The sequence below is a fragment of the Electrophorus electricus genome, chromosome 5, assembly GCF_041902795.1.
Source record: "Electrophorus electricus isolate QZ-2024a chromosome 5, ASM4190279v1, whole genome shotgun sequence".
Classification (NCBI taxonomy): Eukaryota; Metazoa; Chordata; class Actinopteri; order Gymnotiformes; family Gymnotidae; genus Electrophorus; species Electrophorus electricus.
Window position 1 is genome coordinate 26,820,455 of NC_137501.1, and position 26,282 is coordinate 26,846,736.

The 26,282-nt window shown below is 40.4% G+C and overlaps 4 protein-coding genes across 6 annotated transcripts; 1 reads left to right on the plus strand and 3 right to left on the minus strand.

Moving 5' to 3' along the window:
- Positions 1-508: 508 nt before the first annotated feature.
- Positions 509-6,551, minus strand: tacr3l (tachykinin receptor 3-like). Its single transcript, XM_027020464.3, has 5 exons — positions 5,952-6,551; positions 5,116-5,304; positions 4,501-4,651; positions 1,384-1,580; positions 509-1,302 (listed from the first exon to the last, which is right to left on the minus strand). The coding sequence occupies exons 1-5, from the start codon at positions 6,317-6,319 to the stop codon at positions 1,014-1,016; spliced, it is 1,194 nt and encodes a 397-aa protein (XP_026876265.2). The 5' UTR covers positions 6,320-6,551; the 3' UTR covers positions 509-1,013.
- A 2,850-nt stretch (positions 6,552-9,401) lies between these two features.
- Positions 9,402-14,796, plus strand: acy3.1 (aspartoacylase (aminocyclase) 3, tandem duplicate 1). Its single transcript, XM_027020457.3, has 7 exons — positions 9,402-9,669; positions 10,903-11,138; positions 11,281-11,476; positions 11,709-11,802; positions 11,886-11,993; positions 12,608-12,720; positions 14,172-14,796. Exons 2-7 carry the CDS (start codon positions 10,903-10,905, stop codon positions 14,367-14,369), a joined length of 945 nt encoding a protein of 314 aa, XP_026876258.1. The 5' UTR covers positions 9,402-9,669; the 3' UTR covers positions 14,370-14,796.
- Positions 14,797-14,800: 4 nt separating this feature from the next.
- cldnd1b (claudin domain containing 1b) lies at positions 14,801-19,362 on the minus strand. Of its 3 annotated transcripts, XM_027020458.3 has the most exons (6): positions 19,265-19,362; positions 18,548-18,572; positions 17,950-18,246; positions 17,446-17,553; positions 17,072-17,209; positions 14,801-16,745 (listed from the first exon to the last, which is right to left on the minus strand). In XM_027020458.3, the coding sequence occupies exons 3-6, from the start codon at positions 18,239-18,241 to the stop codon at positions 16,525-16,527; spliced, it is 759 nt and encodes a 252-aa protein (XP_026876259.2). In that variant the 5' UTR covers positions 18,242-18,246; positions 18,548-18,572; positions 19,265-19,362; the 3' UTR covers positions 14,801-16,524. The 3 variants fall into 3 exon arrangements, with proteins under 3 accessions (XP_026876259.2, XP_026876261.2, XP_026876260.2); XM_027020460.3 differs by lacking the exon at positions 18,548-18,572 and having other exon boundaries at positions 19,265-19,304; XM_027020459.3 differs by lacking the exon at positions 19,265-19,362 and having other exon boundaries at positions 17,950-18,274.
- Positions 19,363-20,232: 870 nt separating this feature from the next.
- glb1 (galactosidase, beta 1) lies at positions 20,233-26,275 on the minus strand. Its single transcript, XM_027020437.3, has 16 exons — positions 26,105-26,275; positions 25,298-25,470; positions 25,011-25,161; positions 24,764-24,824; positions 24,564-24,658; positions 24,118-24,298; positions 23,503-23,561; positions 23,265-23,386; positions 23,042-23,082; positions 22,846-22,958; positions 22,617-22,691; positions 22,321-22,410; positions 21,866-21,979; positions 21,258-21,389; positions 20,802-21,056; positions 20,233-20,500 (listed from the first exon to the last, which is right to left on the minus strand). The coding sequence occupies exons 1-16, from the start codon at positions 26,159-26,161 to the stop codon at positions 20,237-20,239; spliced, it is 1,983 nt and encodes a 660-aa protein (XP_026876238.2). The 5' UTR covers positions 26,162-26,275; the 3' UTR covers positions 20,233-20,236.
- Positions 26,276-26,282: the final 7 nt, after the last annotated feature.

A 26,282-nucleotide genomic window follows, 5' to 3' on the forward strand; every position in this document is an offset into this window, starting at 1 on the left:
GAGTGTCTGAGTTTAAACTGTAGGGTTGTAAGTGAGTGAGCAGGCTACAACAGCTTTAGCGCAACAGACCTTTGTGTTGTGTGCACATGGCCTAAATTGGCCTACCTGGCGTACTGGTTAACCAAGCATCCCATGTTTTGACTGATACGCCACGGTGAAGACTACATACACCTGACCAGTGCAGAAAATTGTTGACAGCTATAACAGTTTTCAAGCTTATAATCAAGACAGGTGTTTTGGCAGAATCAGAATAGTAAAACAATGTAAACCTCAAGTTTGAACAATTTGTTTCCTGCATGTAGCAACTGGTATTGTCGAATCTGTTCTTCACTGGCAAATGTTGGGACAGTATTCTGTAGCTTATCTTGAAGTATATATCATCTAGCAAAAGTGTAGCTTGTGTGACATTTGACAATGATCCTCAACACATAATGCTTAGAAAACTTTTATTTATCACTTAAATGAAACTGACCAAGATAAACAGTAAAAACATAAGAATGTAATTATATATAGGCATGTAAGTATATAAACCAATATATTTCAGATTTGCATGGTAATAAAAGACTAGTCTATAATTATAAAACAATATACAATATAACAATATAGTATTTGTAGACACTTACAAATGCATCACAGAATGTATTTAATGTATAGTGTAATGTATATGCTGTATATTAAATGCATTTGTATTCTGTCAAATGACTGACAAGACAGAAAAATGAAAAATTCAGTTCACCTTAGTACATTCAATAACATTAAGCACAAAACTGAGCATGCAGTTTGTGGTGTTGAGATCACTGGTGTGATCTGTAAAACATACACAAACTACAATGACCTGGCCCACCATGCTGGGATTGTGCAGAAAAAATACTAAAATATCTACTGCATGGGGTCTAAGAGAGTGCCTAAAACCTGTCTAAGAGACTGTCTGCCTTCTGTCAAACTTATTTAGGGAGCTTCACCTACACAATAACTGCCTGTCCAAAAGGAGTCCATTGATCGACCTCGCGTCCTCAGTTAAGCAGCTCAGATGCGAAGGTTGTCTCCCTGCAGAGACTGTTTCTGGCCCCCAGCGTGCTCTCCTTGGTACTGCTAACCTTGCTTTGGTGCTGGGACTTGGTGCTCTTGTGGGTCCTGCGGCTGTGGTCAGCGCCATGGATGCTGGTGTCAACACGGGACAGCGTGCACATGCTGCTCTGATTGCGCGGATGGTGGCGGGCTGTGTGCAGTGCCAACTCATCATAGCTCGACATGTGGACAAATGGGCACCAGAGGAAGGCCCTCTTGAAGCCTGCTCGGAACCTGTACATGCCACAGCGGTTAGCGTGGACTGCTCATGCGTGTGTGTGAAGAAGTGTGAAAGTGGCTCTGGCTGCCCCTTACCTGCCATTGAGACAGCAGTAGATGATGGGATTGTACATAGTGGAGCTCATGGCCAGCCAAAGCACTGATAAATAGACCTGCTGGATGGATTTCAGCTTGTTTAACTGCTTGTTCAGGCCAGTCACAATGAAGTACACGTGATATGGCAACCAGCAGAGGGCAAAGGTCACCACTACCACGATCATCATCTTTACCACCTAAGGAGAGAGAATTGTTCTATATAGGCTCAAATATCGTGCACACAGCATAGAAAACTCAAAGCTCAAAATCTTAAGGGCCAGATTCCTTGACAGGTTAAGGCAGGCTTAACACTATGCCCATTGTGCTCAGTACAGTTAAAATTCAGCATTGAATATTATGTTTAAGCATGAGAAGTACTACTTTTCTCTGCTTTGAACTTCAGTTTTTTCATTTTTATGTTTAGACGTACCAGACTAATCAAAGGTTTTTTTAAATAATTGTCTCTACCCATAATGATTTACTGCTGTTCTTCAGTGACATAAAAAGCATTTTACAGAAAAATGACTGGCACCCAGCAGAGACATTTTCTGATTGGTCATCAGACATCCTCTTCTGTTGATTCAATCTAAAGTCCAATCAGCAAGCACAGATTTTCTGATAAAAACAAAGGCAAAAACAGAAACTGCCACAGTTGAATTGCACTAACTGAATAATTTCCACAGAAAGGATGAAAGCTGACATGGCAATCAAATCCTCTTGAAGTGGCACTAGAGCATGATTATAGGCTCCTGGCCAGCAAGCTGATATCAGAATCATGTTTACATTTATTAAATGGTAGATTTATGGGAAACGGGAAATATTTGACAGTTACAGATGCGTTGACCATGTCTTTTTTCACCATGTATTTTTTGATACCATTTATAGATCTTGACCACCTCTAAAATCAGGTAATTTTTCTTACAAGAAGTTTTCTAATATTGCAACGGGTGAATACTGTTTGTTCAGGACCTTTTCTTGCCTGTTCTTTCATTTTTAATTCTTAGTCTTGTTTCAAAGTTACCTTTGTGTCCTCTAAAAACTATATCAATACCATCTATTAGACACATTTTTCAATAGATTGTGGATGTGCAAATTGATCCACCCCAATGGTTTCCTCTACAGCCTCTTAAATGCCAATTCTGCATCTCCACAATTGGCCTCATTATCTCTTTCATAATAAGAAAGAGCTGTGGATAACATGGACAACAGTGCCAGGTCTGCTGAAATCGGAGGGCAACGTTTATTCATGTTATGCCTTTTAATGAGGTGAGGTGGGACCTTGTGGCCAAGAAAGCCCACTGCCACTGAGAAAGAGCATAGGGTCACACGAGGCTCACTTTAGGTTCCAGAGTGACAGCTACACAAAGCCCCGGAAAGGTTAGCAATGACGCAACTGTTGCAGCAGGTGGGAAGGAATGGAGGTGGCAAGGGAAGCTGTGCCTTGTCATGCTGATCTACGATCAGTTCTGATGATCGTCTCCAAGGTGGGAGCGTAGGCTGGATGAGTTCTAGATCAGTGGAAACCAAGGGGCAGAAATGTGCTGCCAGCAGGATATAGGCACAACAGGAAGGAATTATATCCTGGCAGAGGTGTATGCTATGACAGATCTTTGCAGGTCAGCCTTTGATCTGCCTTGACCAATCCATAGAAACACACCTGATCCAGATGATCATGGAAGTTTATTACAAGATTTTTACCTCTCATTCTAAATGGTGATAATTTTGCTTTTAGTGGAGTTTGGCCACGATTGACTTTCTAAGACCTTTTCCTCACGTTAGCCTAATCAAATATTATCTTTAATGAAATCACTTTCATCTCAGCTGTTTAAGGTGAGTGTGTTGAATAGTGTTATGTGGAGAAGACGAAACAGCAAATAGCTCACAGTATGAGTACTTATGTGATATACTGTGAAATGTTTGCCTGAAATGAGTCCATTCCAGAGTTCCAAAATTTTTAATCCTGGACAACCATGGCACTATTTGGTCAATTTCATCTAACACAACTGATATAGATAAGCCAAATTATCAGATCCTGCAGCTAAATCATGTATGTCAAAATAGTTTGACCAGATAATGCAAAATAGATTTTGATGTGTTGTGTTCACATTTATATAAAAAGTGATCAGTGCACTAGATGTTTATTTCCAGATTTGAGCCATTTCACACAGAGATATGCACAGGTGAAGCACTTGAGTGCTCCTGTATTCCTAACGATAGGTTTCAAAACTTTTGAACATCTACAAATTCATTTGTTAGACATCTGAAACAATGTATGGGTATGTATGTGTATGTGTATGCTGCTGTATCATGAAGGGTTTTAGATGATGTCACATTGTTCAACAAATCATTGTGTGCGAAACATTCAGTGACACCACATTGCTGATTACACTACAGCTCTGCCCAACCAACCAGAATATTCTATGGGACCAAGTCAGAAGGCATGGGTTTTAAAAAGATGAGTTAACAAACTGCCTAAAACTCCACAATCCCATCATAATCTCTGACTCCAAAATAATAGCACTGGGTTATGAAAGGCAATGTCAGGGAAGGCAAAATGAACTCTTGTATCCTTAAATAAATATTGATATTTAAGTATTGAAGCTTCTCTCTCTCTCGCTCTCTTTCATTCTCTTTCTCTCTCTCTCTCTCTCTCTCTCTGTGTGCAAGCACACGCGCGTGTGTGTGTGTGTGTGCTTGTGTGTGTGTGTGTGCGTGCAAATGCATGCTTTTCAGTTCATAGCTGGCATATTACATATACTCAGAGCTGTGACCTTAATCTGAATGAAAAACAGACAATAATATCTGAGATTCCTATGGTCCTTGGTACCTTTGATCTCAAAATGGCAGTGTTTTGCTCACATGGTTTATAGATTTTCACAGTCTCATTCACAGATTTAGTCTCTGGTTTATGATCATTAACTTATCCCATTCCAGTCAAGGGGATAAGAAGGATAGCTGAGTGAGGTCGGAAAAATAAATCGTCTAACAAATAATCACTGAGACATTTAGCCAAGATGGTTTTGGGACAAATCACTTTTATATACCCATTTACCTAGCATTACCCCCAGGTAACAAGTATCCACATTAGAAAGGAGTGAGGGAAGTAGAAGCTCATACCTTCCTCTTGGCTTGTAGCTGCCCTTGATAGTTGTCTGATGAGTCTCCAGGAATCTCCCCTCCCCACAGCGTCATGCCCACTATGGTGTAGGTGATGCCCATCACTACTAGGGGCAGCATGTAGACTAGTACCATCACTATGATGTGATACCTGTGCAGTCATGAACACGATCAGTATCGTAAAAGGGGAAACTAACATAGGGACTGTGGGGCAAGGAAGAACATGTCAGAAAATCCAGAAATTAGCATGGTAAAATCATTGAAATAAACTCTCCATGTAGCATGGTGAAGGTTAGAAGGAAGGTCAGAAGGAAAGGATCCAGAATAGCTGGAGGACAGGAAAGTTACTAAGGGGAAGAGATCAATGCCTCAAGATCTATCACCAGGGGCTCTATAGCTTGTTAGAGTTACACAAAGCTTTTATATTCTGATTCTCCGTAGCATATAGATAGTGGGAGGTGATACTTCAAAAATTTCTAAAAGAGGATACATAATGAAAGGTTCTCAATGTCCTTGTTCATCTTAGTCACTGTAAATTAAAGCTGCTTCAGGTTTAAACATGTGTAGTTAACATGGTGCGTGGAACGTGGAAGGAACATGTAGTCAGTCTCTCACATAAATGAGTCCTCTGTGGGTCGTGGCCATGCGACGTAGCAGATGGTCCTATAGGGCAGGCTTCGGGTGATGGAGTAGAAGCAGAGGGGTAAGGCGAGGACCACCGCCAAAACCCAGATGCACATGATCACCACCTTAGTGGCTGTGGCAGACAGTCTCGGCTTCAGGGGATGAATGATTGCCATGTATCTGTGCGAGACAGCAATAGTTTAGATCTGTGTATTGTGATGATACCACTTCACATTGCTTTCAAAAGAGAAGTAGGGGAGGATGATGTACACAGGTAATACAGAAGAATGTCCCATTTATAATGAGCTATTCTGATTCCACATTTTATAAGGTTCTGTTAGAAAGATCCAACTATTGGATGTCAAGCAGTGGGATATGACATTTGCTATTCATTACCTTCAAAGTTTATTTGAAAAGCATTATTATTATTATTATTATTATTATTATTATTATTATTACTACTACTACTATTATTGTTGTTGAGAGAGACAAAGAGAGAGACAATGTGTCAACTAAGCAGACAAATTAAAACCTCCTGACAGCCTATCAGCTGACGTTTCTGCAGGTAGTTACTGTTGTTATTTCAGGTAATACCCTAAGTCATAGGATGACTCAGAATACGGAGTTTTTAAAGATATTCAGAAGAGCCTGACCATCCTTTATACTGTATGCATAAACGTTGAAGAAAAAGAGAGTATCGGTCAGTGTTTAAAAGGTTTTTATCGTTTAATCCGAACAAGACAACGTTGGACTAAATGGTAAGTCATCTTTAATCATAGCGAAGTCAACATCTTGAATTTATATCACAAGCAGCCTAAGTACCTTACCTGTCAACTGCAATAGCGGTCATGGAATAAATGCTGGCGAATACGGCTGTGACGGGGAAAAAGTTGTGAAACTTGCAGTATGCTTCTCCAAAGTACCATTCGCCGTGTGTGGCATAAATAAAGTTGATCAGCGTATTGAAGGCAGCCATGGAGGCATCAGAAAAAGCCAAGTTCAGCAAGAAGTAGTTCGTCACGGTTCGCATCCGTTTATGGGCCAGAATGATCCAGATGACGATGAGGTTTCCGAAAACCGCCACCGCTAGTACGGAGCTGTAGGCAACAGACCATAACGCAACGCGCCACGGCGGCTGCACAAACTGATTCGTAAAGTTGCGCGTGATGTTTGAACCGATTTGCGGTACAGCCATGCTATTGTCCTTCCCTGTGCTTATTTTTGCTGGTTAACAGTTATTATTTTTTATTTAATTATCGTTTCGCGAGCATGTCGTTCCATCTTATTTCTCTCCAAAGTTAAATGCGCTAATCAGTACCGTAGGCAGAGACGAACACTTGTAGTTTCTCCTGAGCTAAATAATCACGGATAAGGAGACATTCCCATGTATTTGTGTGTGCCAGATGCTCGGAGAGGTAGGCGCTTGCGTTCCGTCACACGGATCCGCAGAAATGCTTATTCAAGGCGTATTGGGCTGGCAACCAGGATCAGAGCTACCAAGAAAGTCAGTCTCTCTCTCTCTCTCTCTCTCTCTCTCTCTCTCTCTCTCTCTCTCTCTCTCTCTCTCTCTCTCTCTCTCTCTCTCGCTCTCTGTATATTATAAACATGTAGCAACCAGCAAAATATATATTTCACATCTACAGATTGCAGTAGCATGTATTAAAATAGTGACTATATTTTAAAAAATGATTTTCACCATGTTCTCAGGAATGATACTTAAGCTTCCCTGTTTATCAGCATAATAAAACAATAAACAAGCAATCAAAAATAATTCAATAATGTATATATGTATATGTTTGTCTGGGTCTGTATGTTCAGCTGTGTTTTGAATGCAGGAACACCACAGTGGAAGGCCTTGTTTAGCGGCCTGGGTTCAGGTGGCTATGTGCCTTTCATGCTCTGCCACTTTCTAATTCTCTTAATGCTTCCGCAGGCGTCTGAGCACCGTGAGAGTCTCGTTGCTCCCCTTACCTCTGCCTGAGGGCATCACTGCAATTAAACAGGATTAAACGCCAGCATAGCTGTCCTTAATGAGTCTGATCTCCAAGCCACTTCCTCCCATTGCATCCACAAGGTGTGTGTGCACGGATGTGTGTGTGCATGTGAATATATTTATGTTTGAGGAGAGAAGTTTTAGATCATACACTTAAATAAAGGTTCTTCTTAGATTGTTGATAAGGATGTGGATTAAAAAAAAATAATTCACGTTTGAAAATAACTAGGTTTTTTTAGGATTCTTTTAAAGGGTGGTAAAGAACCTCTGTAACCACATAACTGCTGTTGAATGAGTTCTACCTGATTCTTGAAATGGCTTAAAAACTCAGTTCTAAAAATGGTTCAACCTGAATATAAATTAAATGTTTGAAGTGTAGCCAGGATAAGCCAGCACCACCAATACCACCTTGTTACCTTTGCTTTTTTGCTTCTTTTACAACATCACCATTCCATAGAGTTTCTTTGTTACCGCACCTATACAATGAACACTCTTTGAAAACACAGATTCTGCATTCTACATTCTGCTCGTTAAGTCTCAGCTGGATGCACCAATGGCCTTCAAAGCAGATTCTTGACGAGCTGTTACAGCACATACCCTCATCATGGTCCCATTTTCCCCCCTTGTGGTCAATTTTTTATTTCCCAGAAGTTTGTGTCCTTGCCCCTCTCTGTGAGCTAAATTGCTGCTTTTGCTTGGCATGATTGGCTGCCATCAGTTCGAGTGGAGAGGCTGTTACCCAGAAAGATGGAAGAACAAAATGACAGGGAAATAGACAACTGCCATATTTTGCTTTCCTGAAGAGGTGGGCAACCTCATTTTGCCTCTGACAGGTACAATGCGAGAGTTTGAATGGACCATAGATTGTGACGGTTATAGTTAGGGGAATGTAAAGGAATGCCATCTTATCTTATGTTTGTCACAGTGCATAACTAGAAAATTGGATGGTAACACTAATGTGTTTCTTTTTAGGGGAAATTCATCTGAGACTGTAGCTTCCTTCAGAGTAATACTCATGTGGCACGCTGACACAATGTAAAAAATACTGAACTAAAAAAGTGCAGAAGCAAGCCACCACATACAAACAGCAATACCAATTCCAAAACCAAAACCAATACCAATACCAAAGGCAAAGGCAAAGGTAAATAAAGCATAGAGGGTTTTGTTTTTATTTAAACATTCCAGTTTTAAGTGAATTGTTAGGAGATAAAGTAAATTAAGCATTACCATAAGCATAAGCCTTAAGCAATAACCATAATGCTGTTAGATGGCATTAGGAACAGAGAAAGTCAGAACAGAAAGATCTAGTTGCCTGACATGGTAGTCTAGATTGACTGTTTTCATACATATGTACTAAATCTATCATTTACAATTTGATACATTTTTGCATGTATTTTTTTAGCAGAGTGAATTTCATTAAGTGGTTTTACTGGTATGATTATATGCCTAGCATACTTTCATGCAAAGTTAGGATTTTCTGGATTTATGAATACTGCAATCTGCCAGACATGCAGTATATAAGAAAAACCAACAGAGGGCAACATAAGTATTTGCTTTTCTTGGTTCAGTATACAGTATTATGACTGAAGAATTCATAAACTGTCCACCCCCACTGTGTGTGTGTGTGTGTGTGTGTGTGTGTGTGTGTGTGTGTGTGTGTGTGTGTGTGTGTGTGTGTGTGTGTGTGTTTGTGTGTGTGTGTGCGTGCATGCGTGGGCGTACGTGTGTGTGCGTGCGTGCATGTGTGTGTGTGTTTGTGTGATTATGCATTTTTATGTGTCTATAGATCTGTATGCATGTGTGTGTGTGTGTGTGTGTGTGTGTGTGTCTGTGTGTGTGTGTGTATGTGTGTAAAATATTCACTTTCTAAAGCAGTTAGATAGCAGTCTTTGCTTTGCAGATCTATGTGCAGTAGCCAGTGCATTGTTTGCTGTTATCTAATTTCCATTCATGTGTAACTATGGTTTTTGCATTACTTCCACACTGCAATTTCTTATATAATGCTCAGTTTGTGACATTTACTCAAAGAATGGGGCACATCATAAAAGTATTTCAAAATAATGTTACATTCTCCTCCTAAGCCTGCACAGAGAATAAAACTAATAATTATTTGCTGCTTAGTTACAGATTTTATTAAGATTATTGTTTTACATATGCATGCTGTTCTTCGAACTGAAGGTTCAAGTCCCTGCAGGTTTGGGAATAAAGTGTAGCTGAAAATGTAAACAATCTACAGCTTCGCTCCTCACTCACTACACTCCTTTCTTGCTCCGCCTGTTCTGACAGTTCTTTCTTCCTCTTTCCCTTCTCCCCTTCTCTCTCACACCATATGGATGACTCAGCAAATGTTTGTTGCACTGTTTTTTTTTTTTTTCTCTTCTCCTGAACATTGACCTGAGACCAGTGTTGATGAGCTAATGTCAGCATAAAGCAGCCGCTACAGTCCGGAGAGGGCTACTGTTACAGCGGGGAGGTCTCTGCAGCTGTGTGAAATTTGAACCAGTGTGGCGGTTGAATACGGAAGAGCACTGCAGTTGAGGAAAGGGAAGGAGGTAAGACACCGAACCAGTTACTTACTTGCCACTGTGTGTCGTTTTACCACCTGGTTAGTGTGTGTGTGTGTGTGCATGAATAAAGAGCCATATCGTCAAAGCAGCATAGGACGCTGCAGTGTGTGTATGCGTGTATGTGCGCATATGTGGGAAAAGTATACAGTGGTGCAGTGTGTGTTTGCAGCAGTCTAAATTAGCAGGCCATAACTTGCCAGTGTGTGTGTCTTCAGCAAGCATGCACTTTGGCCACAAGTCCCTTGCAGTTCAAAGATTTGTGAATAGTTGTAACTTTGGAAGCTCAAAGACAGAAAGTTTGGCAGCTATAAAGATCCTGTCTCACTAACATTAAATGGTAGAACTATTTACCTACCTATTACCCACCTACCTATTTACCTCTCTCCATTTTGCGTCTACTTTATGTATATGGCATTTTCAATAGACAGAACAGCCAAACCAATAAGTCTCTCCTGTCTAGAAAGATCACTTTTGAAAGATCATGTTTGAAAGATCACCTTAAGAACTATTTGTCGATTTGTCTACCAATGTATGAGACACCCTATGAATAAGAGAGGTATAAATGATAGCAGAGAGTGTAAAACAGTGTATGTTTAGGCTGACTGGTGATGGGATACTGTTGAATGACCCATTCCGATGGAAGACCTGATGGAAGGGGCCCCACTGGAATTGTAGCACCCCAGTGCCATTGCCCCCCTGAATACATAAATGAGTTTCAGAACTCCAGCTGAATAATCTTTAAGCCTGTTCTACAGCAACTACTGTGAATCATTTATTAGTGTGAAAATTAGCATGAAAGGTGTACAGTTACAAAACTAACTATGATGTAGATAAGACTTAAATAAGACTATGATTTAAATAAGTAACTTAGAGATGTGGGTCTGGAATGGCCAGTGTAACCTTTAGTTTAAGAGGTTTTTGGGTTACAGCAGCACACAGTGACGTTTGTCAGAGGGACGAATAGCAGTGAACCCAGTCCATGGTATGAATGCTTGTATGTGCAGAGCAGTCTGATGAACGCAAAGAAAAAAGAACACTGCAGAGGTAAAACAGAGAAAAGCAACTGTACTCTAACCAGCTCTTAGAAGAGTATGTGCATTAAACAAAAACACAGGAAAAGTTTCAATTTACCCCCACCCCTCAATTAATACATAAATATACAGGCTCCAGTCATAATTCCTAGAGCTGGTTTAAAATAACACCACTTTTTCCTGTTAGATGGGACTAATCACTTTACCCGTGATACGCCGCATGGCCGTATGCGGTGGCACCCATGGCAACGAGCTGACGGGGGTTTACCTGGTGCCTGAGTTGGAGAGGCAGAGGAGAGAGAAGGGTGACACCCTGTGGCCCGTCCCTGTTACTACAGTGCTGTCCAACCCTCGGGCCGTCAAAGAATGCAAGAGATACGTGAATAAGGACCTGAACCGCTGCTTCACCAGCGCCATCCTCAGGTTGGGAGTGGACTGACACAATCCAGCACAAGTTCTCGGTGTTTACATAGACACGATACGTTCATTGCCCCAAAACAGGGGAAAATTCAATATAATTCAGTATAATTTACCAGGTGAAAATTATTCACTTTCTCTTTTTCAGTTCTCCTGTAACAGACACTACTCCTTATGAAGTTCAAAGAGCTCAGGAGCTGAACTCTATGTTGGGGCCCAAAGGCACAGCAGATGCCACAGACATCATCTGTGACCTCCATAACACCACTGCTAACATGGGCCTCACAGTCATATCATACTCGCACACCAACTGGGTCATCATGCACATTTACAAGTACCTCCAGGCACGACTAACCGATCCACGCACATGGCTTTTAGACAGCACTTGCATTAATTGCTTCTCTAGTGTAGTATGAGCGTAATATTTAGCACAAAACATGGGACTTGTAATATTTAACATGAAAGACCCATTTTCACATCTTCAGCTTTCTGTTCTAGATGTAGATATTTTTACATACTTTTTTGCTCATTCATAGATTTGCTTAATGCATATGTGTTTTTCTTTGTGGCTGATAGGAAAAGATCACCAAAGTGCCTGTGAGACTGATTTTGCTTAACATTCCAATCTGCGATGCTTATTCTTTGGAGTCCGTGGCCAAGCATGGCATTTGTAAGTGCGTGAGTGCTTAAATGTTGCGTGTATATAATAAACAATTCGGCTGTGCTCACTCACCCATACTTTTGGTCTCTCAGCCTTAGAGGTGGGGCCACAGCCTCACGGTGTTGTCAGGGCAGACATCTTTAACGTTATGAAAGAGGGGGTCAATGTGGTTCTGGACTGGATTCAACACTTCAACTCAGGTACTTCTGATCCGAGAACCTTTCCTGGTTTCAACTTAATTACAATTCAAAGCTTGGGTATTAACCTTGCCACTCATTGCTGTAGTGATAAAATGACTTCAAATGTTACATTGTTTTAAATATACAGTTCTCAGGAGATAGGTTAAAGTCAAATCATGAATTTTATAGACAGAAATTTAGAAATTAAGATTAAAGAAGAAGAATATGGGGTTCCACAGTGGGCCAGTGGTTAGCACTGTTACCTTACAGCTTCAATGACTTTGATCACACTGCAAGTGTGTTTCCTGGCCTGGCTGCTGCCTATATAGATCTTATTATTCTCCCTGTGTCTGTGTTTGATTACTCCAGGTACTCTAGTTTCCTCCCACATTCCAAAGGTGGGCATGTAAGGTTGATTGGTGCACATACCCACTCATTGTACCAGTGTATGTGTATGTTCTGTCCAGTGCTGGTTTCTGCCTTGCACCCTGTGCTGCTGGGATAGGCTCTGGCCTACTATGACCCTGAATTGGATTAAGTGGTTTAGAAGATGAATGAATGAATGAAATCTATTCCAAAATTAGGTCTAAAATGTGTCTGCAAAGTCAGCGTGTACTTCTTTCTCTTTCTTTTAGGAAAAGTAATTGAGGGAGCAGAGGTGGATGTGTTCATGTTTGAAAAGAGTGTCGATTACCCCAGAGACACAGAGACTCAGAATCCTTTAGCTGTCATCCACCCACAACTGCAGGTATTAACAATGGAATTTACTGTACAATAGTTAGACCATAACTTAGCCAGCAGGTCTCAAAGTAATGCTTTTAAAGACCCAGGGAACCTATTCTAAAAAATTAAAGATGTTTGTATGATATTAAACTAGAGTGTTATATTAAACATTCAAAAAGCATTCACATTTTCAATTAAAAACAAAAGAAATATGATAAAACACTGCTCAAATACCAACCAAGCTGGCTGATCAGCCCTATCCAAGAACAGTCTGGGCATGGGCGCAGCCTGCCATGCTACTCAAGCATGGCTGAATATAAGAATGGAGAATAATGTGCCTAGACAGAGCTCCCAGTGAGAATATCAGTGAAAGTAATTCTGTAGTTCAGGTACCACATACAGCCACGGGTGCTGACAAAATGGTTTTATATTTTCTGTGAGGATGAAAAGAAAACTACAAGCTAGCTGGATGGTGAAAATGACATTTTAAAGATTTCTCTGCAAAATATATTAGCACTGACTATGTTTAAATCTTCCTGTAGTTAATGACAGCGCAGATTGATATAATGACTGTTGATACATGTACAATTAACTTGTAATTCTACAAGATGCAATCTTGGTGTCTCTGTCATGCCCTGATTTGTGCTTAACAATAAAAATAATTGTGATTTATAAAACAAAATTTAGCTCAGTGTAAAAATCAGTTACTTTAAGACAATGGTTGAAGAATATTAATTCACTCGTACAAAAATTACATTTGAAGATGCTGTTTGATAGCACAGCTATGCACCCTTAAAATAACCATTTCAAACATGCAAATTATAGTTTAAATTTGACTGAGACAACCTAGGCTGCTGAGACACAAAGATGGTGAGAAGTAGTGACACCGTGAGTGGGAGGGGGCTTCAGCTGACTGCTGAGTAAAGCTTATATAAGCTTTTCACAACACAAGGACCACCCATTTCATGCTGAAATTAAGTAGCAAAATAAGTTTGGATTGGTCATCCTTTACTGGACTTCAGAATGGTATTCATATGACACAGTTTTCACATTTACACTATAAATGTACATATATTTATGTATATTTATAGTGTGTCTAAGTTTCCATGACCTTGTACTTCACATTATGTTATGAATGTTTAACATGAGGAACCTTTTTGAATGCAATACAGATGTGTTTTTAATTGCCTTCCAGTCAGTTTTGACGATGGCTAGTCTAGATCAATTTTGGAAATTGATTATAATACAGGTTGTGGTGATGTCATTCTAGTCTTCTAATTTAAGTCCCCTTTCATTATGAAATTCTCTCTTGCTTATTTTTGCCACATACAGGAGTTTAAACATTTCAAGCAATTAAGTCAATATAAAGATATAATTCTTGTAATTGTTCTAGTACTTTTCATGACATTGATAGATGGGTAAGAAGATAATCTTGGAACATAGTAAATAAAAATGTGGTCCATATCAATCCTCCAGGACCAGGACTTCTGTCTCCTCCAACGTGGTGACCCTTTATTCCTCACATTCTCTGGTGAGACAGTGGGGTACGATGAAGAAGAACCACTCCATCCCTTCTTCATAAACGAGGCTGCTTACTACGAGAAAGGAATTGCCTTTCATCTGGCTCGCAAGAAGACACTGGTGATTCCCAACATACAAGCGAAGAATGACTGAGAAAGGAATATGGAAAATCAGAGGGCACTTTAAAGGAAACCTCAGACCATGTGAAGTCCATGGTTAAGGGCCAAGTGGACAATATCTTCAACTCTTCATTAGAGATGCCCAGCCCTGGTCCAGGACTGGAGTTGGACACTCTGTCCTTTATCCTCAGTGGTGCTTAACAAATCACACACACACACAGGAAAAAAAAAAAAAAGTGTTCTGAATATACAGTCATACCATGGGCTGGTATTCTAGACACTGTGTAAGACTAATCCTAACCTAAAATGAATGTGCCTTGAAAATTCTCAGTGGTATAATTAATCAGTGTTTGAACAATGTAATATACATCAGATCACAACTTTTTTAAAAAATTGTACTTTACTTCTCAGGTGTGCTCAAAAATCACTAAATAAATAAATGCTAAATGAGTACAAAATAATTACTCTACTTGAAAAGATGTTTATTGTGATCCCTTGAAACGAAGGCATATTTAAAAAAAAAAAACCTTATACCCCCCCAAAGAGATAAACGATTTGGAAAGTAGCCTGTTCTGACTACTAAATGTCACATTGGGCTGTACTAGTATAATTTAGTGTGAGGTATATTATAAACTGAAATTTAACATATTGCTCTTATGTTTTCAATGCAGGTATTTTCCATTTAACAGATTTTTTTCATCTTTTACAAAAACCTACAGTTAAGAAATTCAATCAAATTCAAACATTGTGAAGAAGGCCAAAGACAATGAGGTCCATGCAAGACAAAGATTCCAAATGGACTTATAAATATTTACACACCATCTATGCTAAAGGGTTTTAAAGTGGTTACTTGAACCATCAGAAACGACAGTAGCCTTACAGTAATTTGACCATAAAACCAAAGAGGACCACAATGTAAAGCACAAGAGGGAAAAAAGAAAATGGTAAAAGGTTTGAATGGTTTTAGTGCTTACAACACTACTGTATTACTGCTATATGAGGTAAAGCCAAGAAGTTGCTACAATTTTTTCTCCTTTTATGGCAAGCTTTAATACATATTTACACAGAAGATGATGGGTAAAAATTTTACATAGTATTCATGTAGACAAAACTAACCTGGTTACATTTAACAGTTTTACCAGCATATATAAACACAGGACATTAGGAAAGTAAGATACAGGCTACAGTTTAGCTGTGTATTCACAAATATGAAATATGGCTTCTAGGCTTAATCCGCTGGGGAATTCAATATTTCACAGAACACGCTTTCCAAATGACCCAAACCAAACATGTTCTAAAAATATGCCTATTTGATTCTTTAAGTTCTGTAAACTTTCAATATACCACAAGAGAATGTGTATCAAATCCTCTAATAAACCAATAGCTATGTGTTTTGGGGTGGCATCACAGTCCAAAACGTCATAAAAACACTATAATTAATTTTACCCGATTCATAATTTAAGGAAGAGACATGCTCAGTGCAGGCAAATACAAATACAGGTTCTGCTAAATCAATTGTCACATATGCAGAGGAAAAAAGTCGGTCAAAGAAAATTTAAAAATATATGACTTCTTGTACTAACAAATCTATGTGAATGGCTATTTGTTAGTAGTCAGATAGGTGCAGGTCAGTTGGGCTATTTTAGATTAGTTTCCCAGACCCAGAATAAACAAAAGCTTAGACTAAAATGAATTTCCAATGGTAACTCATGGCATTTCAGTTCAGCCCAAGACTGACACAGGCTTAATGCATGTCCAGGAAACTGGTTCTACATGTTTGTGACCTCTTCGATTTCTTGGTAATTGCTGTAGCAACCAGTCTATGCGGTTAGACAACTCACTGCACAGTTCTCTTTTGAGTTTCCGTCCAGCTCTTTGTGTGGCTGCATAGGGGTTTAACAGAGTGGTGAACAAGGCCATAATGAAGTGAAGGAGCAGAACTTGTGACTCTGCAAGATTCTTTGATAACCTAAGCACTTGGGATCAAAAGTGTGCATACATATATAGGGAACAAAACAGTTGTACCAGTCTGGTAATAGTGTTCGTCACCTTGAGCAGTTCAATTCTAATGTAAGCAAAGTTCTTCAGTCAGTGGTCAAGCAGGTACCTGAACAAAAACATGGAGGTGCTTCTCGAAAATATTGTCCCACCGGGTTTACGAGCTGGCCATGTGAGAGTTCTGCCGTTGCTTAGGCAACCCTGTAGGCAGTCATGCGCGTGTAGTTCTTCCGGTGGCTCCTAGCAGCCCAAATGAACAGGGCGGCGGCCATCATCTGGAGTGGGGCAGAGATCAGAGCCAGGTAGAGGGACCAGCCCATGGAGTGGTCCCGAAACGCTGACCAATCGGATGCTCTGTGCAGCAGGTCTATTCCGGCCAGGAAGCAGCATACTGTGGCCAGAGAGCACATGCCTGCAGAAAGGAGGGGAGACATATAAGGTCACTCTGAATCATCAGTGTGTCGAAAATGGTTGTGTGCAGACTATAGCTGCAAAGCAGGTGGACTGCAATTGAGCCTTGTTATGTGGTGAGTGAACACATCAGTCCATGGTTTAAACATAGTGCTCACCAAAACTGCATTAAAATCACCATTGCAAACGCAAAGCCCTTTGATTCCTCATTCATAAAAATACGATCTTGCTGCCAACACCTGCCATTAAAGTGCTTTATATGCCACAAACATCTAGCTAATCTTTTTTAGACCAAAATAGCAAGTATGTGCATCTAGGACCTCTTACCAGCCAGCAGGTGAAGTAGTCCGACAAACAGCGTGGGGGTGATACTGCGGCAGAGACAGGCACACACCCCAATCAGTGCTCCCAGGAACACCAGCCCCAGGGACACCAGCGGGAACAGGAACTGACACCTCCATAGATCTGAGGACAAAAAAAAAAAAAAAAACAACATTCCTTCAGCAAACCTGATAGAACCATCTGCAAATATTACAGCACAGAGCTGGGCTACAGACCTTGGGGCTGGCGTTATGGTCTACACACTTTCATTCTGCCTTATGTATGTGGCGCGTGTTGAGAGCCTAAGATAAGAGGTTCGTACAACTAATACTCTGACAAAAGAAGCCAATAGGATTCTCAAATGGGAGGCCCACACTTACAGGTACGGAGCACATCCTGTTCACCAGTGAAGTTGCCAGGGTGCTTGAACTTGGTTTCAAATTGCTGGGGTAAAGTGAAGGCCTTGCATTTCGTCACCATGTTAACACCTCGAGAGAGTGAGGGAAGATAAAAGCAGGGAGAAGGAAAGAGATAGATATTTTACTACTTTAGCTACATTACAATTCCACACCAATTTTGTCTATAAGTGTACAAACATCTTACTGCACTACAGGCACATGAAGACTTAAAGCTCACACAAATGATTTTACGCCAGGGCACACGATGTGGAATATCATGTTGCATGTGCAGAGCTTTGAAACAAACACTTTCTTGTTTGGCTGTTCAAAACAGCTCTGGTGACCTACTGCCAAAATCACCAACTATACACAAAAATGCATGCAGTGAAAATATCTAACTGGTTATATCGAACATCTAATATCCAACAACCTGAAAACAGGGCTTTGTTGCAAAGCTTATGCTGCTTTTTCCACTCTCCTCCTTACCAGGTTGTTGTGGCCAAACGGTATTTTCAGGTACCAGAATGCAGCGCCACCACAGGCCTAGGGTGCCATTGAGGCGAAAGAGGGCTTCACTGTACGACTTCTCAGTCACATCATCAATGAAAGTCTCCTTTAACGACTTCAGGTCAGAGGCATTGCTGGCGTCGTTGCTGGCAGGCAGGCTCCGGTACTGGTACCAGTGCTGAGTACCCACTGCTACAGACAGGTACACGCTAGCCAGCAGGCTCAGGACGGAGCCGATCACTAGTGCGGTGGCATAGCGGTTATCCACCATTTTTCCTATGGCAAAAGAAATGTTCTGCAAGTCCTGCACACAGTAAGGGAATTGGTGGGGGTGTCTAATAGACTTTCCTACAGCCTACAATCTATAGGTCTTTGTGAGTTAATATCAAATTTCTGAGTGCAGACTGTGCCATTAATTGGTTATACTGATCGTAGTACATTAAACAAGTGAGAGCTTCTTAAGAATTTACGAGGAGACTCAATCATTATGATGTGTTTTCCAGTGAGGAAAATATCACAGCTTCATTTTGAAGACATGGACAATCTGACATTGGTAAGATTTAGTGTTTTCATTTACCAGGGCAGATTCCACATCTGAAATACTGAAAGGAAAAAAAAAACATTTCAGATTATAAAACCATTGTGGCATAAACAAAACCCAATGAACCGATCAATCAGCAAGGCAACTAATCGCGGTGTAATGACTCGCTTCAACCTAATCTTGCTTCCTCCAAACAGGCGCTGACAAAAGCGAGAGATGTACCTTCGTTACAAGCAGTGCTGTTTTTATTTGCTCTGAAAAACTAGCTAGCAAGCAGAGTTACTAAATACAACTAACTACTCTTAATACACCAATATGTCACAGACTACAAACACTGGAAAACACTGCAGGGAATTCACTTGTTATTCAAAAAGCCGCATGGTCCAAAAACGTTATTCTGGTAGACAATCCTGGGGTTTAGTAATAGGTTATACGTGGCCATTTTTATCTGTGGGAGTCTCTAAAGGAGTCGTCGGGTTTGTCCTTAAATAATGCAATCTGGCGTACACATACCACTGCCTGTCTATTGCCTGTTGACTGAGGCGTAAATGGTTAGCAAGATAGCTTAGCTGTCTAACCAGCTAGCTTGAGAGCCATTAATTAGCTATCCAAGTGAAGATACTTCGTTTTCCTTTATGTCTGGTATCTGATTGATTCACGTATTCTGCTATCCTATCGCACATTACACATTTAAACATAGCTGTATGTGTTGTACAGTTATCTAGACATTTATGCGGGTTAAATTTAACTCACCAGCCCAACACCAGCCAGCTTCCGCCCGTAACCAGACCTTTTCCGGTTGTGATGGGTGTGGCTTGTATATGTAATGACGTAAACAGAAACAGTTCTGAAGTAGGGTGGATCTTGAAAGGAATAAAGATTCCTTTACTTAGATTTATTGAAAATCAAGATTTATTAAAAGTTGCTTAGAGATTAAAACGACACAAGGGTTCATGTCCAGAATACGCACAGAGTTAAAGTCAACTAGTTTTAGTATAAACTGTGGAAAATTGTTTCAATTGTTTTCAATTTTAAATTATTTCAATTTTAATCTGTAGTAATTTGCTTTAAATAAAATGCCCAAAACTGTTTAAATTGATTAGGACATGGAGATTGAATTCCTAAAACTAGTACAATTTATTGCACATTGCTCCAGGAGAAAAGTTAAAACAGGCAAAATTCATGATGTACCTCCAAAAATCAAGCCTTCACAAAATTCCTGATTTAACTCAAAAGCACATTGTATAGAAACAACAGTGAATAATTCCACCATGATTAGAAGAAATAACTGCATACAGCAATTGGAACAGCGATAACAGATTTTGACACAGTCATCTAAAAACCATTATAATAAGCCTGTGTTAACCACAGCCTCACTGGTGAAATCACAAATGCAGTCTGTAAGAGGTATCATAATACATGACTTCCAGACTTTTCATCCCACTGCTAAGGGGACATTCATTAAGAACACAATTCAGAAATAACATTCAGATTGCACTATTTTGCTTTCCTGTTAAAATATATACAAATTTCATTCAACAGTTTTATATCCGATGATGTACAAACACAATGGCTGAATATGCGTAGTCCACTACATAATGGTGTAAAACGCATAAGTTTATTCACTTTCTTCTAAATGATGGCTCAATTAGCAGAAGATGGTAGCAATATTGTAGAATCCACTTCCCCTGAGATCCAAACATTAGAACCACTGCAGGGACTAAATCAGTGTAGCCAGCTGTGATGCTGTGTGTTCAGTGGTTCCCTCATGCACGGTGTGATGGCCTTGACAGTGGCATTTATAATGGGGGTGTCTGTGAACTTGACCACACAGGGGCCGGGGGAACAGGGGGCTGCCTCCAGCTCCAGGATGGTGACGTTGTTCACAGCCCTGGTGCTGAGCACATGGGCCGGCACAAAGATGGTGACCTGGGGCCCACGGGATGGCCAGTACCGACCAAGGTTAAATCCATTGATCCACACCTGGCCCTGTTGGGGTGCAGCATGGAACACGGATGGAGAAAATACTGCCATGAATTTACTTATTCACCTGATAAGTGGATTATTCAGATTTAGCCATCATATGCAAAATAAGACTAACCATCGTATGCAAGATCAGACTAGGCCTAAAACTGAATTTATCCCTGCAGTGTATTAATAAGGTCCATGAGCCTAATTTATACAAACCTCAGGAACCACAACTCTGAAGAAATCAGACAGCCTGTTCAGAAATGTCCTTTCCTGCTAACTTGTGTATGCATGTACACAGCCAATCTGATAACTATCCCACCTTGCTCCAGTTAGGGAACTGGAGGTACGTGTCCTGAGGGAGATCGGGAATGCCGTCTGGGATCTGGAAGGTGCCGCCATAAAACGTGGGCTGGGAGAGGGCTGCAGGTGGAGGAGACGGGTTAGCAGAAGAGGACGCCCGACGAACGCCAGCCTCCCAGATCAGGCCGTCTCTCACTGCCTCGTCTATGCTCAGACTGTACACTGTCCAGTTAGTTAGCGTGTCTGCACCAAGGGTCAGGTTGGACACCAGGCCCTTCAGGCAGAGGGGGAGCAACAGGGGGAGCAACGGGGGGGGGGACACAGGACAGGGAAACAAAGAGACAGAGGTGGCATTTAATAAAACAATTTTAACAATCCTTTTTTCCCCCCCATTTAAAATGTTCTAACTTTTCTAACATTTACATTTTCGAAACCATCAGTAAGGATGCGTGCCATCACTCTCAACCATTCGAACCTTGAAGTCGTTGATGCCTTTGCCATAGTTCACCCTTCCCATGTTCTCCACCAGGATGTGGATATGGCTGCCAGCTTTGCCTGTTACGTTGATGCTGATGGCTTTGTCCCTCTCCAGGATGCCAGCAACAACCTAACAAGGAAACTCAGTCTCATAGAAACCAACGAGCAGTTGTGCGGGGATACACTGGTAAGAATCTTTCGCTTAATTGTCATCGTTGACACCAATTTAAAAGGATTACAAGGACACTTTCCACCATACTCCTCTAAAAGTTCAAGTTCGGTTTATTTGTCACGTACATAGTCATACACGGTATAACTCGCAGTGAAATGGTTTGAGAGTGCTCTGTCCAAACTGAGGAAAATAAAAAAACGGGTGCATAAGGAAATATTTATATATATATATATATATATATATATATATATATATATATATATATATATATATATATATATATATATATATATATTATTATAGATAACTATATTGATAATTATTATTAAATATGGTAAATGGTGCATTTTAAAAAGTAACAATAACTGTATTTACTTCAAAAGAAGTAAATGACAGACAAGGCCCAAACAAACATTAAAAAACAACATGCTCACCCCATCAATGGTGACATAGGCCCGGTCATGCACTCCATTAAAAGGGGAAGACAGAGGAGTAGGCTTTGAGCAGTCTATAGGAAGTGTAGTCTGATAAAGCATAAAGCCAAATGCCTGAAGAGAAAAAGCACCCACCCACCATCAATAACTCCAGTTATCCATGGCTCATGTATTACAAAATGTAAAAACAATCCTTATTCAAAAAATAAAACACAAAAGCCCATGCTGTTATGAGCCATTATTGGTCATATTCATCCTCAAACTACAGGGAGCACAAAACATATTACAATGCAGTATCAATTCACTGGCCTACGACTGGCAATTTAGAATTTAAAAACACTATTTAGAATTTTAAAAAGCACATGCGCACCCCCAAAAAAATATAAATACAAAAAACAGAGGCTGGTCTCTTCTGTCAAGCAGGTGGTTTAAACCAAACAGTTTTAATAGATTACCTGATTGAGCTCGACAAAGGTGAGTGGGTAAGGAGATTTGACAGGTCCAGAAAATGATAGAATGTCCAGAGATTCAGAAACTGTCCGCAACTACAAAACCAGAGATGAACACTGTTCATAGGGCTAGATAATACTTTTTATGCAATAAATGTGATTATGGTTAGAATTGGGGAAAAAAAATGTAAAAGTACAGCAGTAAGTAAAGATTAAAAGTCAGGTTTAATGGCATCCAGGATATATTACTATATTAACACTAGATTCTTCACTCAAAAAAAACAAAAAAACAAAACCCACACCTTTTTCATCTCTACTGGTCCATATGCAAATTTAGGTGTAGACGGGGGCACCACTCCATCTGGAATCTTCTTGTACTATTTCAAAACAACAAAGTCACAAAAAGATTCAGGAAAGATGTTAGCATTTTATCTGTACTGAATTTTTTTTTATCCTTTCTACATCTATGTGAACGAAAGTGAATTCTCAAACACAAATGTGTTAGAAGAAAAAGCCATCTTGAATCTGTACCATTTTAATGACATCACGAACGGCAAAGTATTTTTCTGTGAGGTCTCCAGCCTCAGTGAGGAGGGCATCATAATCGTAGCTAGTGGGCTGAGGAGCATAGGGTGAGTTGGCACCTACAATCCCAAAATTTCAATTAGTACACAATGGTTTATTTTGTGACAGTAATTTGTCTGTCAATATGCATTGCAAAACCTACCATTCCAATAACCAAAATTGGTTCCACCAATAAACATGTATCTTGAAAAGGAAAACAAAACAAACAGTCTTAAATTAATGGATTCACCTATATTACAGACAATTGACTATCAGTTTCTGCTGATAATTTACAAATAACTTTAATAAACAGTTTCAACCCCAGTGATGCTGTATGGTGTCACTTTTAATAATGTTTTTTCGTCTAATAAAAAATGTTCACTCACAGGTTTACATTAGCTCCGATTTCCAGCATCTCATTGAGGGATTTGACCACAACTGCTGTGGGGATCACAGAATGAGGCTCTCCCCAGTGATCCAGCCACCCTGTGTAGAACTCGGAATTCACCTGAAAACAACACAAAGCGATTAATCTGGCCTAACATATATATTTTTAATTTGGCCCACATTTTTCTTTCCCCTCCCCCCTCGGTTGCATACAGTCAAATTAATGGAACCTCTCACCAGAGGGCCACGTGCTTCTGCATATCTCTGTGCTTCGAAAGCTGCAGTAACATTGCCACCTGTTCAGCAGACCAAATGCAAACAAATAGCTATATTCATACACAGTACTAGTTGCATTCTCATACAGTCCATTCTGTAAATAACTTAATTTCTGACTATGGGCAAGATAGATCACCAAAGATGCCAATCAGATCTGAATAATTTGACTCTAGGCCAGATATTTCCACAAAAATGTGAACCAGATCTGACTCATTTATGCCCACAGACAATCAATGAAATCATAGTGAGACAGAAATTATTTCTTTTGGCAGCTGTCCTTGATTAGTTTGCGACTCCCTGCTTCACATTTTCCATTTTATACCTTTTTAAATACTTTCTTGAAATACTTTTTATTGCACTGTTTGAGTGACAGAGTTGACAGGAATAAATCAGTCACTCATAAAACATACAGCACTCATTGGAAAGAATTACCACTAACTCTGTAATAAATATATGGTGGCCTTCCTTCTCCAACTTTATTGTATAGATGGAGGCAAACATTTCTGACTGCATGTAAAGAATATCCCTAACACTCTGACTTGGGACTGCGGGGTTATGGAAGGCCCCCCTACTCACCAGGCCCAAAGTCCACAGTTGCGTAGGCGCCCTCCAATGCCCCGCACTTCAGGTAGCCTACGCTTGCACCATCCGTAGTGAACAGAACCACCTGCTCCCCTAGGTGAGAGCGAAATAGCTTTGCAAGGTGCCGGAGGTAGTTGTAGTCACAGGCGAAGTAGCTCCCGTATTCGTTTTCCACCTGTGAACCCGGGTCGCCAAGACACATTCAACGGGATTGTGACATAAATAGGCATGTGAGTAACATGCCTGATGAAAAAGAAAGAAAAAAAAACAGAATAGCATAAAAACAATGCTTGGACTGGGAGATGGTAACTCCTTCAGAGTAACATATTGCCAAAACAAGGCACAGTGGTGTAGGGATGGAAATTATTCCAATTTTTTGGAATTTCTTATGACTATCAGTGCAACTGATTTGTAAATGAAGGTTTATCCAGCTGACTCACCTGGACTGTAATGATGGGTCCTCCATTCTGATAGAGGAAGGGCTTAATCATAGGCAACAGCTTGCCCATCCATTTGTCCACAGCTGTGATGTAGCCTAAACCGGAAAGAGTTCTGAAGTGCTGAAGTCATGGACAATAACCTCAAGCAACCTCATCATGAAAGACATCTGAATGCTGCATCAGGTTTAATCAGTAACTACCTGGATCTGACGAGCGAAGGACAATGTCTTTCTTTTTCAGCAGCCAGGAAGGCAATCCCCCCTTGATTAAGCAATAAAGTTTGGAAGGGGGGAAAAAAAAAAGTTCTTCATGTAAACATTTCATAACATCTTAACAAAACACACTTATCAATCCTTTCTGTTAAATCACGACTACCAATCACTTGCTGTCACAGACATCTTCCCTCCTACCCTCTCCGGGTCTGTCATGCTTCCCACCCTCCCTCACCATGTCCCACTCGGCGCAGATATAGGGGCCCGGCCGGAGGATGACCAGCAGGCCGATGTCCTGGCACAACTGCAGGAAGTGCGGCAGGTCCCGGTCTCCCGTGAAGTCATAGAGGCCTGGAGTGGGCTCATGGAAGTTCCATGGTATGTACCTGGCAGAAGAAAATGAAGCGCATGGCGGATGGGGGGGTGTGGGCTCACCTCCTTCATTCCTCAATGAAAAATATAAATGCCTAAACAGCACAGTTAGCCTGCTAAGCATTCAAGCAAAATGAATTATCTGCCTACGTTTGAATGGCATTGAGTCCAGCCATGTACATCTTCAGCAGTCGATCCTTCCAGTAGACCCTAGGGACCCTGCTGTAGTGGATACTGCCAGAAATGTAACGGAAGGGTTCCCCATCTTTGAGGAAACAGTCTTTTTTGTAGTCCACTGTAAAACTAGGACCAGCTGTGGCAAACTGGTGAACAGAAAGCGCAGGTTTACAGTAACCATGTCTGTTCCAAGGACCTGGGAATACTATATAGGTATACTTTTCACAATATTATAAATTAGTTGAGAGGCAATAATCAAATTCATAAGAACTTCAACTACTCTTTACATTCAGTATTTATGCCCTTCTAAGTTAGGTTCAGTTTTAAAGGAGAACAGAGGGCTGCCTTTAAAAGTCTATTAAACTCCGCCATAAAGTATGGTAGGTCACAAGACAGTAATATGACAGACCACATCAGGTTTGTTGAGCTTTATTTTCACTTCACCTCACTTGATTACAATTAAACAATCTCCAGTATAATACTTTTGGACAAGGATACCGGTGTTAAATTAATGCATCAGTTATTAATGCAGTTTGCCATTTTACAGTCAACAGACTGATCATTTCAACTCGCATATTCAGACAAAATGCTTGATAGCAACTCATTATAATATGTGCACAAATATGACTACTATTTACTAGACTATAAATTAGTTTCTTTGTATACATGTGGATAGTTAAATCAATCTGCTAATAAAAATAAGTTAAGCAAATCCAACCAAACATCGAAGAATTGCGAAAATAGCACATCATAAAAAAGTAGCAATCGGTTAAGACTTACTGGAACTGTAATAACACACAGGAAGAGTAATATTGCGTCTCTTCTTGGAAGGACCATAGCTGCTCTATTGGTTTGTATCCTAGCTGTGTGACATGACTGAGTTTCAGCAACGCGGTGCGGAAGTAGAAATTGATCACGCGACTACTGCAATGTGACTCCCGGTCGCAAGGTGGCAATG